We start from the raw sequence: 15614 nt of genomic DNA on the forward strand, positions 1-15614 counted from the left end.
TAGGAGGGATCAGATGGATCTTGGGGGATACAGGGGGTCACGGGGGGATTCAGATGATCTGGAGGGATCTAGGAGGGATCAGAGGGGTGTTGGGAGGGTTCCGGGGGATCTGGGGGGATCTGAGGGGGATCTGGGGGGGATCTGAGAGGGATCGGAGGGATCTAGGAGGGCAAAAAGGGATCTTGGGGGGATCGGGGGATCTGGAGGGGATTGGAGTGATCGGGGGGGGCTAAAAGGGGTCTGGGGGGGGGATCCAGGTGATCAGGAGGGATCTGGGAGGGATCTAAGGGGGATCAGAGGGATCTACGAGGGAGAGAGGAGGGTCGGGGGGGGACCGAGGCTGAGTAGGGAGGAAACGGGGGGGTCTAAGGGAGGCTGAGGGGGTGCTGGAGGGATTTGGGGGGATCTAGTGAGATCTGGGGGGGACGATCCAAGGGAACTGGAGGGGAGGTTTGGGGGTAGATCACAGAGATTTGGGGGTCCCCCCGTCACCTCCTCGCTGAGCTTGTCCCCCTCCTCCTTCCTCCCGTTGACGCGGGCGACTTTGCGGAGCCCCTCGAGGGCCAGGTCGGGTCTCCCCGAAATCACCTGCCAGCGGGCCGACTCCACAAAGAGCCTTTTTTTTTGGGGGGGGGGACACACACATACACGAGGGGTTTTAGGGGGGGGTCTCAGCACCCCAAAATCCCCCGGGGGTGGGTTTCTGCCCATACCAGGAGTAGAGGAAGAAGAGGAAGAAGGGGAGGGAGACGGCGAGCTGGAGCCAGCGCCAGTGGGGGAGGCCGAAGGCTACGGCCGCCAGCACGAACTGGCCCAGGGTGTAGCAGTAGCCGTTGACGGTGCCCACCACGGCCCGCGCCTCCGTCGGGATCCACTCCATGCCTGGGGGGGGGTAAGGAATTGGGGGGGGGGGGGGGGTGTCTGTCCCATGGGGTGGGGCCTAACTGGGATAACTGGGAGTCTCATGAGGGGAGTGGGAGGGGGCTGGGACATACCTGGGGGTCAGGGGTGGGGTTGGGGACCCCCCTGTGGGTCAGGGGTGGGGACTGGGACCCCCTCGTGGGTCAGTGGGGGGGGTGGGGACTGGGACCCCCCTCCATGGGTCAGTGGAGGGGGTGGGGACCCCTCCATGGGTCAGTGGGGGTAGAGTTGGGGTCCCCCCATGGGTCAGTGGTGGGGGGGGTTGGAGCTGGGGACCCTCCCGTGGGTCAGGGGTGGGTTTAGGGACTCCCCCGTGGGTCAATGGGGGGCTGGGAACCCCCCCGTGGGTCAGGGGTGGGGTTGGGGGACCCCCCTCATGGGTCAGTGGGGGAGGGGTTGGAGCTGGGGACCCCCCCGTGGGTCAAGGGTGGGTTTAGGGACTCCCCCGTGGGTCAGGGATGGAATTGGGGTCCCCCCATATGTCATGGGAGGGGGGTGTTGGGAGCTGGGCCCCCCCCCCATGGGTCAGGGGTGGAATTGGGGTCCCCCCCAGGGGTCAGTGAGCGGCTGGAGACCCCCCAGAGGTCACTGGGGTGTAGGGCTGGAGTTGGGGTCCCCCCATAGGTCAGGGGCAGGGTTGGGGTCCCCCCATGGGTCATTGCGGGTGGGGTTGGGTCTGGGGACTCCCCCATGGGTCAGAGGTGGGGTTGGGGACCCCCCATGGGTCATTGGGGGGGTAGGGCTGGAGTTGGGGTCCCCCCGGGGGTGCTCACAGAGGGAGGCGGAGTTGAGGGACACCCCGGCCATGGCCAGACCCGCCAGCAGCCGCCCCAGGCAGTAGAGCCCGAAGGTGGGGGCGGCCGCCGTGGCGGCTCCCGTCACCCCCAGCTGCAGGTAACACCAGCTCAGCAGCGCCCGGCGCCCAAACCTGCGGGACACGGGGCACTGGGGGCACTGGGAGCACTGGGAGGGGGCACTGGGGGCACTGGGATGCTGCTATGGGGCACTGGGATGGTGCTATGGGGCACTGGGAGCACTGGGAGGGGGCACTGGGGGCACTGGGATGGTGCTATGGGGCACTGGGAGCACTGGGAGGGGGCACTGGGGCACTGGGATGCTGCTATGGGGCACTGGGATGGTGCTATGGGGCACTGGGAGCACTGGGAGGGGGCACTGGGGGCACTGGGATGGTGCTATGGGGCACTGGGAGCACTGGGAGGGGGCACTGGGGCACTGGGATGCTGCTATGGGGCACTGGGATGGTGCTATGGGGCACTGGGAGCACTGGGAGGGGGCACTGGGGGCACTGGGATGGTGCTATGGGGCACTGGGAGCACTGGGAGGGGGCACTGGGGGCACTGGGATGCTGCTATGGGGCACTGGGATGGTGCTATGGGGCACTGGGAGCACTGGGAGGGGGCACTGGGGGCACTGGGATGGTGCTATGGGGCACTGGGAGCACTGGGAGGGGGCACTGGAAGCACGGGAATAGGGGACATGGGGCATTGGGGGTCACTGGGATGCTGCTATGGGGCACTGGGAGCACTGGGATGGGGCACTGGGAGCACTGGGATGGGGCACTGGGGGCACTGGGACGCTGCTATGGGGCACTGGGAGCACTGGGAGGGGGCACTGGGAGCACTGGAATAGGGGACATGGGGCATCGGGGTCACTGGGATGCTGCTATGGGGCACTGGGAGGGGTCACTGGGTGCACTGGAATAGGGGACATGGGGCATTGGGGTCACTGGGACACCGCTATGGGGCACTGGGAGTACTGGGATGCTGCTATGGGGTACTGGGAGGGCTGGGACCACTGGGAGGGGGCACTGGGAGCACTGGGATGGGGCACTGGGGGCACTGGGAGGGGGCACTGGGATGCTGCTATGGGGCAATGGGAGCACTGGGATGGGGGAGATACAGGGTGCTGGGAATTCTGGGACAGGGAATCATGGCACTGGGAATACTGGGATGAGCGAGGGCAACGCAGCTGTACTGGGACACACCCACCCTGGGCTGGGGCTACTGGGAACACTGGGATGCCAGGGGTGGCCATGTTTGTGACTTCCCCCTCCCCTCTCCCAGTTGCCTCCCAGTTCATCCCAGTCCACCCACTTGTCAGAGAGGACCCCGAAGAGGCCGGAGCCCAGGAGGATCCCGGCCATGTAGAGGGACTGGGCCACCTGCCGCAGCCGCTTGGACTCGCACACGAGGTCCCACTGTAGCCACGAGGGGACGGAGGGGGGTCAACGCCAGCATGGCTGGGGGGGGCCCCAAAACCCGGGGGGGGGGGGGGGGCACTGGGGGCGGGGCTCAGGGTGGGGCACCCCCCTCACCTCGGTAACGATGGTGTGAGCGAAGACACCGTCGCCGTAGGTCCAACCGTCATGGCAGGGCTCGGTGGCCGCCTCGGTGGCCGTGTCAGTGGCCATGACGTTGGCCATGCTGGTGGCCACGCCGTTAGCCATACTGTTGGCCATGCCAGTGGCCACGCTGTTGACCGTGCCCTTGGCCATGCTGTTGACCATGCCCTTGGCCATGCCCTTGGCCATGCCGTTGGCCGTGCCATTGACCATGCTGTTGGCCATGCCACTGGCCATGCTGTTGGCCGTGCCATTGGCCGTACCATTGACCTCTAAGAGGTGCCACTGGGGTTCCACGTAACGTTGGCAACGCTGGGGCCGGTGGTGGCCGTCGGAGGGGATGGAGACAAGGAGCGGGACATCCCCGGTGCTGCCGTTGGCCACGGGCCACCGAGGCCGGCAGTGGTGCTCGGGGACGCCGGCAGTGAAGTTCTGCAGCAGGTTGTGGCTGGCCAACATGAGCAGCGGAATGGCCAGGGCGGCCACGTAGGTCACCTGGAAGCGGCCCATCCCCCCCAGGTGGGCCAGCAGCTCCACGAAGGTCATGGTGGGCGGGTGGAGCTGGAGGGGGCCCGGGTCAACTGGGGGGGAAGGAGGAGAAGAGGGTGAAGGATGGGCCAAGGGTTGGCCAAGGGTTGGCTAAGAGGTGGCCAAGGGGTGGACAGAGGGTGGCCAACAGGTGGCCAAGGGTTGGCCAAGTGTTGGCTGAGGGTTGGCCAAGGGGTGCCCAGCAGGTGGCTGAAGGGTGGCCAAAGGTTGGCCAAGGGGTGACCAAGGGTAGACAAAGGATGGCCAAGAGTTGGCCAAGGGGTGGACAAAGGGTGGAAGGGTTGGCCAAGGGGTTGACAAGGGTTGGCCAAGGGTTGGCCAAGGGGTGGACAAAGGGTGGCCAAGGGTTGGCCAAGGGGTTGACAAAGGGTGGCTAAGGGTTGGCCAAGGGGTGGCCAAAGGGTGGAAGGGTTGGCCAAGGGTTGGCCAAGGGTTGGCCAAGGGGTGGACAAAGGGTGGCCAAGGGTTGGCCAAGGGGTTGACAAAGGGTGGCTAAGGGTTGGCCAAGGGGTGGCCAAAGGGTGGCCAAGGGTTGGCCAAGGGGTGGCCAAAGGGTGGAAGGGTTGGCCAAGGGGTGGCCAAAGGGTGGCCAAGGGTTGGCCAAGGGGTGGCCAAGGGGTGGCCAAGGGTTGGCCAAAGGGTGGCCAAAGGGTGGCCAAGGGTTGGCCAAGGGGTTGACAAAGGGTGGCTAAGGGTTGGCCAAGGGGTGGCCAAAGGGTGGAAGGGTTGGCCAAGGGTTGGCCAAGGGGTGGCCAAGGGGTGGCCAAGGGGTGGCCAAGGGGTGGACAAGGGGTGGACAAGGGGTGGACAAAGGGTGGAAGGGTTGGCCAAGGGGTGGCCAAAGGGTGGCCAAGGGTTGGCCAAGGGGTGGCCAAAGGGTGGAAGGGTTGGCCAAGGGGTGGCCAAGGGGTGGCCAAGGGGTGGCCAAGGGGTGGCCAAAGGGTGGCCAAAGGGTGGCCAAGGGGTGGCCAAGGGTTGGCCAAGGGTTGGCCAAGGGGTGGCCAAAGGGTGGCCAAGGGTTGGCCAAGGGTGGTTTGGGGGAAGGGTGAGAGTTGAGGGCCCCTGTCAATCTATTGAGCCTATTGATCTATCAGTCTGTCAATCAATCTGTCAGTCTGTCAATCAATCGATCGATCTATCAATCTATTGATCTAATTGATCTAATCAATCAATCTACCCACCAGTCTATCAATCTGTGGATCCCTATTGATCAGTCGGGATGTCTATTGATCTATCAGTCTGTCAATCAATCTGTCGGTCTGTCAATCAATCAATCAATCAATTGAGCTATCGATCTAATCAATCTACCCACCTGTCTATCAATCTATCAGTGTCGCTGCCAATCTATCGATCTTTATTGATCTATCAGGATGTCTATTGATCTATCAGTCTCTCCATCGATCTGTCAGTCAATCAATCAATCTATTGATCAATCAATCTATCGATCAATCAATCTATCGATATCAATCTACCCGCCTATCAATCTATCAGTGCCGCCACCAATCTATCAATCTTTATTGATCTGTCAGGGTGTCTCTCGATATATCAGTTTCTCCATCAATCTGTCAATCAATCGATCAATCGATCTGTCGACTATCAATCTATCGATCTATCGATCTAATCGATCAATCTACCTACCCATCTATCAATCAGTGTCACTATCAATCTGTGGATCTCTATTGATCTGTCAGGGTGTCTATTGATCTGTCAGTCTCTCGATCAATCAATCTATTGCTCTATTAATCTATTGATCTATTAATCTATTGATCTATCAATCTATTGATCAATCTATTGACCTATCAATCTAATCAATCAATCTACCTCCCCATCTATCAATCAGTGGCACTATCAATCAATAGTGATTGATCAGGGTGTCTATTGATCTATCATCCATCAGTCTCTCGATCAATTGATCTATTGATGTATCGATCTATCAATTTATCCACTAATCAATCAATCTACCTCCCCATCTATCAATCAGTGCCATCATCAATCTCTATTGATCTATCGGGGTGTCTATTGATACGGCGCTCTCCCCGTCAGTCACTCTCTCGAGCAGTCGATCTGTTGATCTATCAATCTATTGATCTATTGGTTTATCAAGCTATTGATTAATCTATTAATTTATCAATCTATTGATCTATCAATCTATTGATCTATCAATCTGTTGATCTATCAATCTATTGATCGATCAATCTGTGATCCATCGATCTCTCGATTTATCAATCTGTTGATCTATCAATCTATTGATTTATCGATCTATTAATTTATCAATCTATTGATCTATCAATCTGTTGATCTATTGATCTATTGATTTATCAATCTATTGATCGATCAATATGTTGATCTATTGATCTCTTGATTTATTGATCTATTGATCTATCAATCTGTTGATCTGTTGATCTATTAATTTATCAATCTATTGATCTATCAATCTGTGGATCTATCAATCTATTGATCTATCAATCTGTGGATTTATCAATCTGTTGATCTATCAATCTGTGGATCTATCAATCTGTGGATCTATCAATCTATTGATCTAGCAATCTGTTGATCTATTGATTTATCAATCTATTGATTTATCAATCTGTTGATCTACCGATCTATTGATCAATCTGTTGATCTATCGATCTCTTGATTTATCAATCTGTTGATCTATTGATCTATTGATCAATCTACCCACCAGTCTATCAATCTCAGTCTCTCTTGGCTTATCAATCGCTGATTATTTATTTCTTGCTACCAGCTCTCCCCCCCCCCATTATTGATCAATCAATCAACCAACCAATCAATCAACCAATCCCCTCTCCCCTCCAGTCTCCCGACAGCGCCCTCCCGCCACCGCTCCCTCCCGATCAATCGATCCCGACCTGCTCTGGGGCTCCTCTTCCTCTCCCTGCCGCTCCCTCGGCCTCCGGCTCGCTCTGTCCGTCCCCTCCGTCCGTCCGTCCCTCCCTCCCCTCCCCCCGCCCCTCCCTCCCTCCCTCTGCCCCTCCCACTCTCGCCCTTCCCCCCTCACCCAATCAATTGATCAATCGATCGATGATTTCTCTCCTGCCCGGGGCCAACCCTCAGCCGGCTGCCGGCTCCACCTGCCCCCCTATTGACGACTCTGCTTATCAATAAATTGATTTCTCTGCCGATCCGTGTCGGCCTATTGATCTCCCCTCCCTATTGATCCATCGATCGGTTTTCCTGTCGACCAATCCAGCGAGCCCCTTCACTATTGATGGATTATTGATCTTCAGGTCAATTATCTATATTATCTATAATGTGTTGCTCATCAATTAGCCCATAATCTATTGATTAATTTATTGGTCTGTATGTTTCTGCTGATCAATCTATTGATCTATTGATCAATCTGTTGTTCCACAGCATCTCTATTGATCCATCTGATGGGCTGGGTGTCTCCAGTACCGATAAATCGATCTAAAATCGATTCATTGATCAATCTATTGGTCTAGATTTTTCTATTGATTTTTTTTTATCCATCAGTCTAATGATCTCCTTCTCTATTGATCCATTGGATCAATATTGGATCAATATTGAATCAATATTGATATTGGATCTATTGATCAGTTTATTGATTCATAATCTTTCTATTGATCAATGTATCAGTCTTAATCTATTGACCAGTATTGACCTATAATCTTCTTATTGATTGATTTATTGACCTTTAATCCCTCTATCGATTGATCTATTGGTCTCTATTGATCAACCCGTTAACCTATAACCTAACCTATTGGCCTATAATCTATTGATCAGTATAGTGATCTTCATCTATTGGCTGCTCTATCGGTCTTTATTGATCAGTCTACCAAGCTTTATTCTCTCTATTGATCAGTCTATTGACACATTATTGATCAAGTATCGATCTTAATCTCTCTATTGATCAGTCCCTTGACCTATAGGGGTCATCTTAATCTTTCTATTGATCAGTCTTTCCCTCTATTGATCAATCTATTGATCTTAATCTCTCTATTGATCAGTCTCTTGACCTATACTCTTTCTATTGATCAGTCTTTCCCTCTATTGATCAATCTATCGAGTTTTAATCTCACTATTGATCAGTCTATTGACACATAATCTATTGATCAAGTATTGATATTAATGTCTCTATTGATCAGTCTCTTGACCTATAATCTTTCTATTGATCAATCTTTCCCTCTATTGAACAATCTATTGATCTTAATGTCTCTATTGATCAGTCCCTTGACCTATAATATTCCTATTGATCAGTCTTTCCCTCTATTGATCAATCCATCGAGCTTTAATCTCTCTCTTGACCCACCCATTGGCCTCTCTCTCCCCTGATCAACACATTGATCTCTCTATTAATCCGCTCACCTGTCCGTCACTCCAGCTATCGCCTGACCTCTCCCAACACCAAATCCCGCTCTCCGGAGCCGTCTGCCAGCAGTTACCGCCCCTCGGCCTCGCAGCTGCCCATGGCCACAGCCCTGTCCTCGGCCTTGGCCCCGCTCCTATTTAAAGCCATCCCAGGTCCCAGTTAACGTTTGACTCCAGCGGGACCAGATCCCGCTACGGGTCAGTGGAGACGGTCATCAGGCGGAAATACCGGTTCTGGTCATGCCAGTCCCCAACCAGGGATGCCCAAGGGCTCCCTGCGGCCATCCCAACCTCTCCATCCTCTTCCTCACCGAGGAAGCCCCTAACCCCAGGTGGATGGGGACCCCCCCAGCCCCCCCACCCCACCCTCCCCGATTGTTTTCGCTATCCATGGTGGATGATTTATGAAACAAAGTCCCCGCAGGCCCTGAAGCGGCTTCCTGGGAGCCCCTTGGACCCCGGTCAGGAGGGCAGCGGGAGGCAGCGGAGCGTGAGCAGGACGTGACAGCGACCGGGGGACTTGGGGGACAGTCTGACATGGGAGGGGGGGGCAGGACGCCTGGGTCCTCGCTGGCCAGGTGGTTGGAGAGGAGGGTGTGGGGTGTGCGGGGTGGCTGGATGCCTGGATCCTTGGGATCTGGAGATTCCTGGGATCCCTGGGCACCTGGATCTGTGGATTCTGGGGTCCTTGGGATCCCTGGGCACCCAACACCTGGATCTTTGGGATCCTTGGGCACCCAATGCCTGGATCTTTGGGATCCCTGGATTCTTGGAATCCCTGGGCACCAAAAACCTGGATCCTTGGGATCCTTGGGCACCCAATGCCTGGATCTTTGGGATCCCTGGATTCTTGGAATCCCTGGGCACCAAAAACCTGGATCCTTGGGATCCCTGGGCACCCAACGTCTGATCCCTCGGGATTCCTGGCTCTTTGGGATCCCTGAACATCCAGATGCCTCATTCCTCAGGATCCCTGGTTCCTTGAGATCCCTGGGTCTTTGGGATCCCTGGGCACCCAACACCTGGTTCCTCAGGATCCCTGGGTCCTTAGAACACGTGAGTCCTCAGGATCCCTGGTTCCTTGGGATCGCTGGCCACCCAGATGCCTGGATCCTTGGGATCCGATAATTCCTAGGATCCCTGGGCACCTGGATCTGTGGATTCCGGGTCCTTGGGACATCTGGGCACCCAGCGTCTGGGTGCTTGGGATCCTGGGACATCCTGACACCTGGTCCCTCAGGATTCCTGGCTCCTTGGGATCCCTGAACATTCAGATGCCTCATTCTTTGGGATCCCTGGGTCCTCAGGATCATCCCTGGGTCCTCAGGATCCTCCCTGGGCACCCAACGCCTGGGTCTTTGGGATCCCTGGGCACCCAATGCCTGGTTCCTCAGGATTCCTGGCTCCTTGGGATCCCTGAACATCCAGATGCCTCGTTCCTCGGGATCCCTGGTCTTTGGGATCCCTGGATCCTCAGGATCCCGGGTCCTCAGGACACCCTGGTCCTCCCTGTGCTCTTGAGCGTGACTCTCCCTCCCTCGCAGCTCTGGCACGGGCAGAGGGGGGAGGAGGGGACGGGAATGGCGGGGGGGGGGACGGACGCAATGCCGAGGCCGCAGCACCCCGCTGGGTCCCATATTTGCCTTCGGGGCGGGACGACCAGGCTGTGCTGGACCCCCCGCAGCCGTGGGAAAACACACCCCCCTGCCTCCCACCCCCACCCCCCCCGTGCCCTCCCACCGGCTGCGTTTCACACGATTTTTGCTTTTATTGTTTTTATTCCAGAAAAACCATCCTGCAAAGCGGCGATTGGAGGGGACGCACCATCCCCCAACCCTGCCCGGAGAGGAGGACACCTGGGGGGGCCCCTCCTTGGCCGTGGTCTCTTCTGGGGGGGGCGACGCACCCCCCAACCCTGCTCCTGCTCCATCATTGCTGCAGACGTGGAGGTTTGGGGGGGTTTTGGGGTCCCCCAGAGTGGTCGGCCGTGGTGTTGCTGGGCTGGGGGGGTTGAAGTGGGACCTGGAGATGTTGGGCTTCATCCTTCAGGGGCCGGGTCCTGGTGATGAAGATGATGGAGATGGAGTTGATGAAGGTGATGGAGATGGAGGTGATGGAGATGGAGGTGATGGAGGTGATGGAGATGGAGGTGATGAAGGTGATGAAGGTGAGGGAGATGTTGAAGATTGAGGGAGGAGAGGGTGGGAGCAATCTGGGGGGGGGGGCAGGGTGGGTTTTCATGCTGCCATTCCCCCTCCTTCCCTGTTGACCTGCCCCCCCATCTCCAGAGGGTTCATCCATCCATCGCCGTAGTCATCTTCTTGTCCATCCACCCACCTACCTCTAGCCAATCCCGTCCCTTCCTGTGTCTCCGTCCATCCCCATGCCCAACCAATCCTCTCCCACCATCCCTCCCTGTGCCCACCCACCCATCTGTCCCTCCCCTTCTCCTCCAGCCCCTCCAATCCCACCTCCCCTCCACCTCCTCCACCGTCTCTGGCAGCGCCATGTCCCGTGTCTCCGGCAGGAAGATGGCCACCAGCCCCGACACCACGGGAGCCACCCCGTAGATGATGAAGGGCAACGCAGGGAAGACTTCACCCGCCATCTTCACCAAGGGCGCCGTGATGCTGCCCAGACGGGCCATGGTGTTGGCCAACCCCATCCCTGTCTGCCTGTGGGACACCGCGAGGTCCCTGAGGGAGTGGCCACCGTGGTGATGGTCACCCCGACACCTCCACCCCCGCAAGCTGCACCCCGCTCCTTACCGAATCACAGTGGGGTAAAGCTCCCCCGTGTAGAGGAAGACGCAGTTGAAGGACGCAGCCAAGCAACCCTTCCCGAAGACGGCCAAGGCCGTCCGAAGCGTCCGCAGGTCTGTGGGGACGAGGACGGGTCATCCAGGACCTTCTTTGGTGTCACCAGTTGGGGTTGGGTTGGTGGTGGGTGATGGAGACCCCAAACACCAGGATTTCAGGCAAATTGCCCGTAAAAAAACTAAAATCCCTCAACCGCTGAGTTGCCTTAATGGGTTGAGCGTGTTTTGGCCTTTGTGGGTTGAAGGGGACCCCACTGCCACCACCCCCCGCCCCCTCCTCACCCCGTGGCACCAAGATGTTGGCCAAGATGGCCAAACCGGCCAAGATGAGGGCAAAGGATTGGGTGAAGCGTCTCCCTATGAAGGTGATGGTGAGGATGGAGACCAACTTGGCTGGGATGTCCACAGCCCCAAAGACCAGTTGGATCACGTAGATGTTGAAGTCAAAGTTTTGCAGGTCCATGGCCAACCCGTAGTAGGCGAAGCTGGTGGAGAACCTAAAAGAGGGGGGGCAAGGGGGCAAATCTCACCAGTGGGGAGGGGTGGGGTGGGATGGGGGGGGTGTCACCCCTCACCCCCTGACCTGGGTGGGATGGAGCCAGGAGATCTGTGGCCAAGGTGTGGGCCAAGAGAGCTCCTGTCGCCCAAGTCCTGCACTGTGACTCAGTTTCCTTCCCATGAGGTTTGGGGAGGGGCAAAGGGGGGGGATGGATCAACAACTGGGGGGGGAGGACATTGGCCAACCAGCTGCCACCGTCCGCCACCACCAGACATACCAGACGAAGCAGAGGCAACAGGAGATGCGACGCACGACAGGCGTCCGGACCAGGTCAACCACGGTGTGGTGGCTCCTCGATGATGTCATCTCCTTCTGCATGTAGGACCTCAAGGCCTAGAGGGAGATGGAGGGGGGGGGGGTTGGTGGGTGGGGATGGGGTGCTGAGGTCCTCCCAGGGGGGAACAGGTGGGTGGACGGGTGGTTGGGTGGATGGAGATGAGGGTGGATGGATGGAAAAGGAGCTGAATGGATGGAGGAGATGGTGGAGGAGATGGAGATGGAGGGACATGGAGGTGCTGGGATGGAGATAGAGATGGAGGGAGATGGAGGTGATGAAGGTGATGGAGATGATGGAGATGGAGGTGATGAAGGTGATGGAGATGATGGAGGTGATGGAGATGGAGGTGATGAAGCTGATGGAGATGATGGAGATGGAGGTGATGAAGGTGATGGAGATGGAGGTGACGGAGGTGAGGAAGGTGATGGAGATGGAAGTGATAGAGGTGAAGGTGATGGAGATGATGGAGATTGTGATGGAGGTGATGAAGGTGATGGAGATTGAGATGATGGAGATTATGGAGATGGAGGTGGTGAAGGTGATGGAGATGTTGGAAATTGAGGGGATGAAGGTGATGGAGCTGGAGGTGATGGAGATGTTGGAGCTGGAGATGTTGGAGCTGGAGGTGATGGAGGTGGAGGCTGGTGGTTGCATAAGGGGCTGACTGGGGGCCAGTGGTGCTGGACGGACGGACGGGTGTCTATGGGATGGACGGACGGTGTCTATGGGATGGATGGATGGGTGTCTATGGGATGGACGGATGGGTGTCTATGGGATGGATGGACGGGTGTCTATGGGATGGACGGATGGGTGTCTATGGGATGGATGGACGGGTGTCTATGGGATGGATGGACGGGTGTCTATGGGATGGACGGTTGTTGAAGGAGCTGGGAAGGTGCCCGTAGGGCAGCGCCACTGTTGGCCGCTCTCCACGAGGGGCAGGGGCATGGGGTCACCTCCCCCCACCCCCCACAAACCCCCCCGAGACACCCCAGGGACCAGCCGGGGCCTTTTACGTCGATGTCGAGCTTGTCCCCTTCCTCTTTCTTCCCGTTGATCCTGGCCACCTTCCGCAGCTCCTTCAGGGCCCGCTGGGACTTGCCCACCATGACCAGCCAACGAGCCGACTCCGTCAGCCACCTGCAGAGGGGGGGGGGGCAGGAGCCCAAGGACCCTCCCACCAGGCCCCTGGCCCTGCCAGTGGCCACCTGCCCTCTCTGTCCCTCGGCTGCCATCTCCCCGTGCTTCTGCCTGGGCAACCAACTCTCTGGCCAACCAACCCTCCAGCCAACCAACCAACCAACCAACCAACCCTCCAACCAACCAACCTTCCATCTATCCAACCTTCCATCCAACCAACTCTCTGTCCATCCAACCCTCTGGCCAACCAACCCTCTGTCCGTCCAACCTTCTGTCCATCCCACTGACCCTCTGGCCAACCAACCCTCCATCTGGCCAACCAACCCTCCGGCCAACCAACCCTCCAGCCAACCAACCTTCCAGCCAACCAACTCTCCATCCATCCAACCTTCTGTCCATCCAACCCTCCATCCAACCAACCCTCCATCCATCCGTCCAACCCTCTGTCCAACCAACGCTCCATCCATCCAACCGACCCTCTGTCCAACCCTCTGTCTGTCCAACCCTCTGTCCATCCAACCAACCCTCTGTCCATCCAACCCTCCTTCTGTCCAATCTTCTGTCCAACCAACGCTCCATCCATCTGTCCAACCCTCCGTTTATCCAACCCTCCATCTGCCCAACCCTCTGTCCATCCGTACAACCCTCCATCCAACCAACCCTCCATCTGTCCAACCCTCCATCTGTCCAACCTTCCATCCAACCGACCCTCCGTCTGTCCAACCCTCCACCTGTCCAACCTTCCATCCAACCAACCCTCCGTCCAACTGACCCTCCGTCTGTCCAACCCTCCATCTGTCCAACCTTCCATCCAACCAACCCTCCGTCCAACTGACCCTCCGTCTGTCCAACCCTCCATCTGTCCAACCTTCCATCCAACCAACCCTCCGTCCAACCAACCCTCCATCTGTCCAACCCTCCATCTGTCCAACCTTCTGCCCATCCAACCTTCCGTCCAACCAACTCTCTGTCCATTGACTGACCCTCCATCTGTCCAACCTTCCAACTAACCCTCCGTCTATCCAACCAACCCTCCATTTATCCAACCCTCTGTCCGTTCATCCCTCCATCCACTCCACCCTTCCTCCCCCTCCTCCTCCTCCTCCTCCTCACCACGAGTAGAGGAAGAAGCAGAAGAAGGGTAGCGACACGGTGAGCTGGAGCCACCGCCAAGCGGGGACGGCGTAGGAGACCCCGGCCAGCAGGAACTGCCCCAGGGTGTAGCAGTAACCCATGAAGGTCCCCACCAGCGCCCGGGTGCGAGTGGGCATCCACTCCAAAGCTGCCGAGACAACGCAAGAGCTGTGGAGCCAACCAAGGAAGGTGCCTGGGGGCTGGTACCGTGGGGCTAGTGCTGGCCACGTACAGAGGGAGACGCTGTTGAGGACGATGCCGGAGAAGGCCATGCCCGTGAGGAAGCGGAAGAGGCAATAAATGGTGAAAGTTGGGGCGAAGGAGGAGCACGTCCCCATGGCGCCCATCTGGAGGTAGCACCAGGTCAGCAGCGACCGGCGGCCGAACCTGGGAGGGGGGGGGTGAGGAGGAGGAAGAGGAAGTGAGGAGGAGGAAGAGGGGGTGAGGAGGAGGAAGAGGGGGTGAGACAATCCCCATGATGCTGTGTGACCCCCCCCACCACCCCCTCACCTGTCCGAGAGACCCCCGAAGACGATGCCGCCCACCAAGACACCGGCCATGTAGAGCGACTGGGCCAACTGCTTCAGGCCACGGGAGCTGCACACCAGGTCCCACTGGCGAGGGTCGAGGATGTGGGGTGGGACAGAGATTGGGGGGGGCATGGGGGGGTCCCCTTTGGCCTCCCTCCTGCCCCCCAAAACTGGCCATGGTGGCTGGTAGGGTTGATCCAACACAGCAAGCAATGGGTGGCCAATGGCAACACCGAGAAGGTGCCACTGAGCACGGGGCCACCCTTCCCAGCATCCCCGGGGTTGGAGGGTCCTTCCAGGGGCCACTTGGCCCCTTTTTGACCTCCTCGTTGATGGCCACCAACCCTCTCATCCCCCATTTTCCTGTCCTGAGCCCTCACGGCATTGGGTGCCTCCACCGAGGGTTGAGTGGGGAAGACGCTCCAGTTGGGAGACGTCAACGTGGTGATGGTGGGAACCACGCTCAGGGTGGGGTGAACGTCCCACCCACCCCAGATCCCACCCCCCCACACTGGCCCAGTCCCACCTCGCTGACGATGGTGCTGGTGAAGACGCTGCGGTCATAGGTCCAACCATCGCGGCAAGGCTCCGTCTCCGGCCAAGTGGTGTTGGTGGCTGAACCGTTGGCTTCCAAAAGCCACCACTGAGGAGTCACAAAGCGCCGGCACTGCTCGCCGCGGGGAACCGAGACCCTCAGCAGGTCCTGGGGGTCAAGGCCGGTGGCGTTGGCCTCCCACCGAAGCCGACAACGATGGTCGTTGGTGGCGGCCGTGAAGTTCTGCAGAAGGTTGTGACTGGCCATCATGAGGACGGGCAGGGCCAGGAGGACCACCGAGGCCACCTGGAAACGTCCCATCCCCCCCACGTGCTCCAGGAGGTCAGCGAAAGCCATGGTGCCACCGTCAGACCCCGGCAACACCCCCCAGCCATGCACGCCCCCACAGCCCCAAAAGGGATGGATTTCACCCCAAAAA

General features: G+C 57.9%; 2 protein-coding genes across 6 annotated transcripts in view; both read right to left on the minus strand.

Moving 5' to 3' along the window:
• Nucleotides 1–8272, minus strand: part of LOC141918987 (solute carrier family 22 member 6-like) — an 11839-nt gene extending 3567 nt beyond the window's left edge. Inside the window, exons 1-7 of the mRNA XM_074813954.1 lie at nt 8180–8272; nt 3257–3864; nt 3036–3139; nt 1695–1849; nt 714–882; nt 468–616; nt 32–68 (exon numbers count right to left, since the gene is read on the minus strand). Of these exons, the coding sequence (XP_074670055.1) occupies nt 32–68; nt 468–616; nt 714–882; nt 1695–1849; nt 3036–3139; nt 3257–3829 (1187 nt within the window). The 5' untranslated portion in view covers nt 3830–3864; nt 8180–8272. The remainder of the gene's footprint in view (nt 1–31; nt 69–467; nt 617–713; nt 883–1694; nt 1850–3035; nt 3140–3256; nt 3865–8179) is intronic.
• Nucleotides 8273–9930: 1658 nt separating this feature from the next.
• Nucleotides 9931–15614, minus strand: SLC22A6 (solute carrier family 22 member 6). 5 transcript variants are annotated; one of them, XM_074813960.1, is made up of 10 exons: nt 15167–15614; nt 14621–14724; nt 14343–14497; nt 14090–14258; nt 12853–12976; nt 11777–11892; nt 11283–11497; nt 10951–11059; nt 10654–10812; nt 9931–10241 (listed from the first exon to the last, which is right to left on the minus strand). In XM_074813960.1, the coding sequence occupies exons 1-10, from the start codon at nt 15530–15532 to the stop codon at nt 10112–10114; spliced, it is 1647 nt and encodes a 548-aa protein (XP_074670061.1). In that variant the 5' UTR covers nt 15533–15614; the 3' UTR covers nt 9931–10111. The 5 variants fall into 5 exon arrangements, with proteins under 5 accessions (XP_074670061.1, XP_074670062.1, XP_074670060.1 ...); XM_074813961.1 differs by having other exon boundaries at nt 10665–10857; XM_074813959.1 differs by having other exon boundaries at nt 10654–10857.

The sequence above is a fragment of the Strix aluco genome, unplaced genomic scaffold (genome assembly GCF_031877795.1).
Source record: "Strix aluco isolate bStrAlu1 unplaced genomic scaffold, bStrAlu1.hap1 HAP1_SCAFFOLD_128, whole genome shotgun sequence".
Taxonomy (NCBI): domain Eukaryota; kingdom Metazoa; phylum Chordata; class Aves; order Strigiformes; family Strigidae; genus Strix; species Strix aluco.

Excerpts from the sequence above, each read along its gene's own strand:
- SLC22A6 (XM_074813959.1), bottom strand. The coding sequence starts at position 15,532 with ATGGCTTTCGCTGACCTCCTGGAGCACGTGGGGGGGATGGGACGTTTC. Across the intron at positions 10,858-10,950 it reads CTTTACCCCACTGTGATTCG|GCAGACAGGGATGGGGTTGG; the intron begins GTAAGGAGCGGG and ends GGTGTCCCACAG. Across the intron at positions 10,242-10,653 it reads GTGGAGGAGGTGGAGGGGAG|GACCCGGCCCCTGAAGGATG; the intron begins GTGGGATTGGAG and ends CTTCATCACCAG.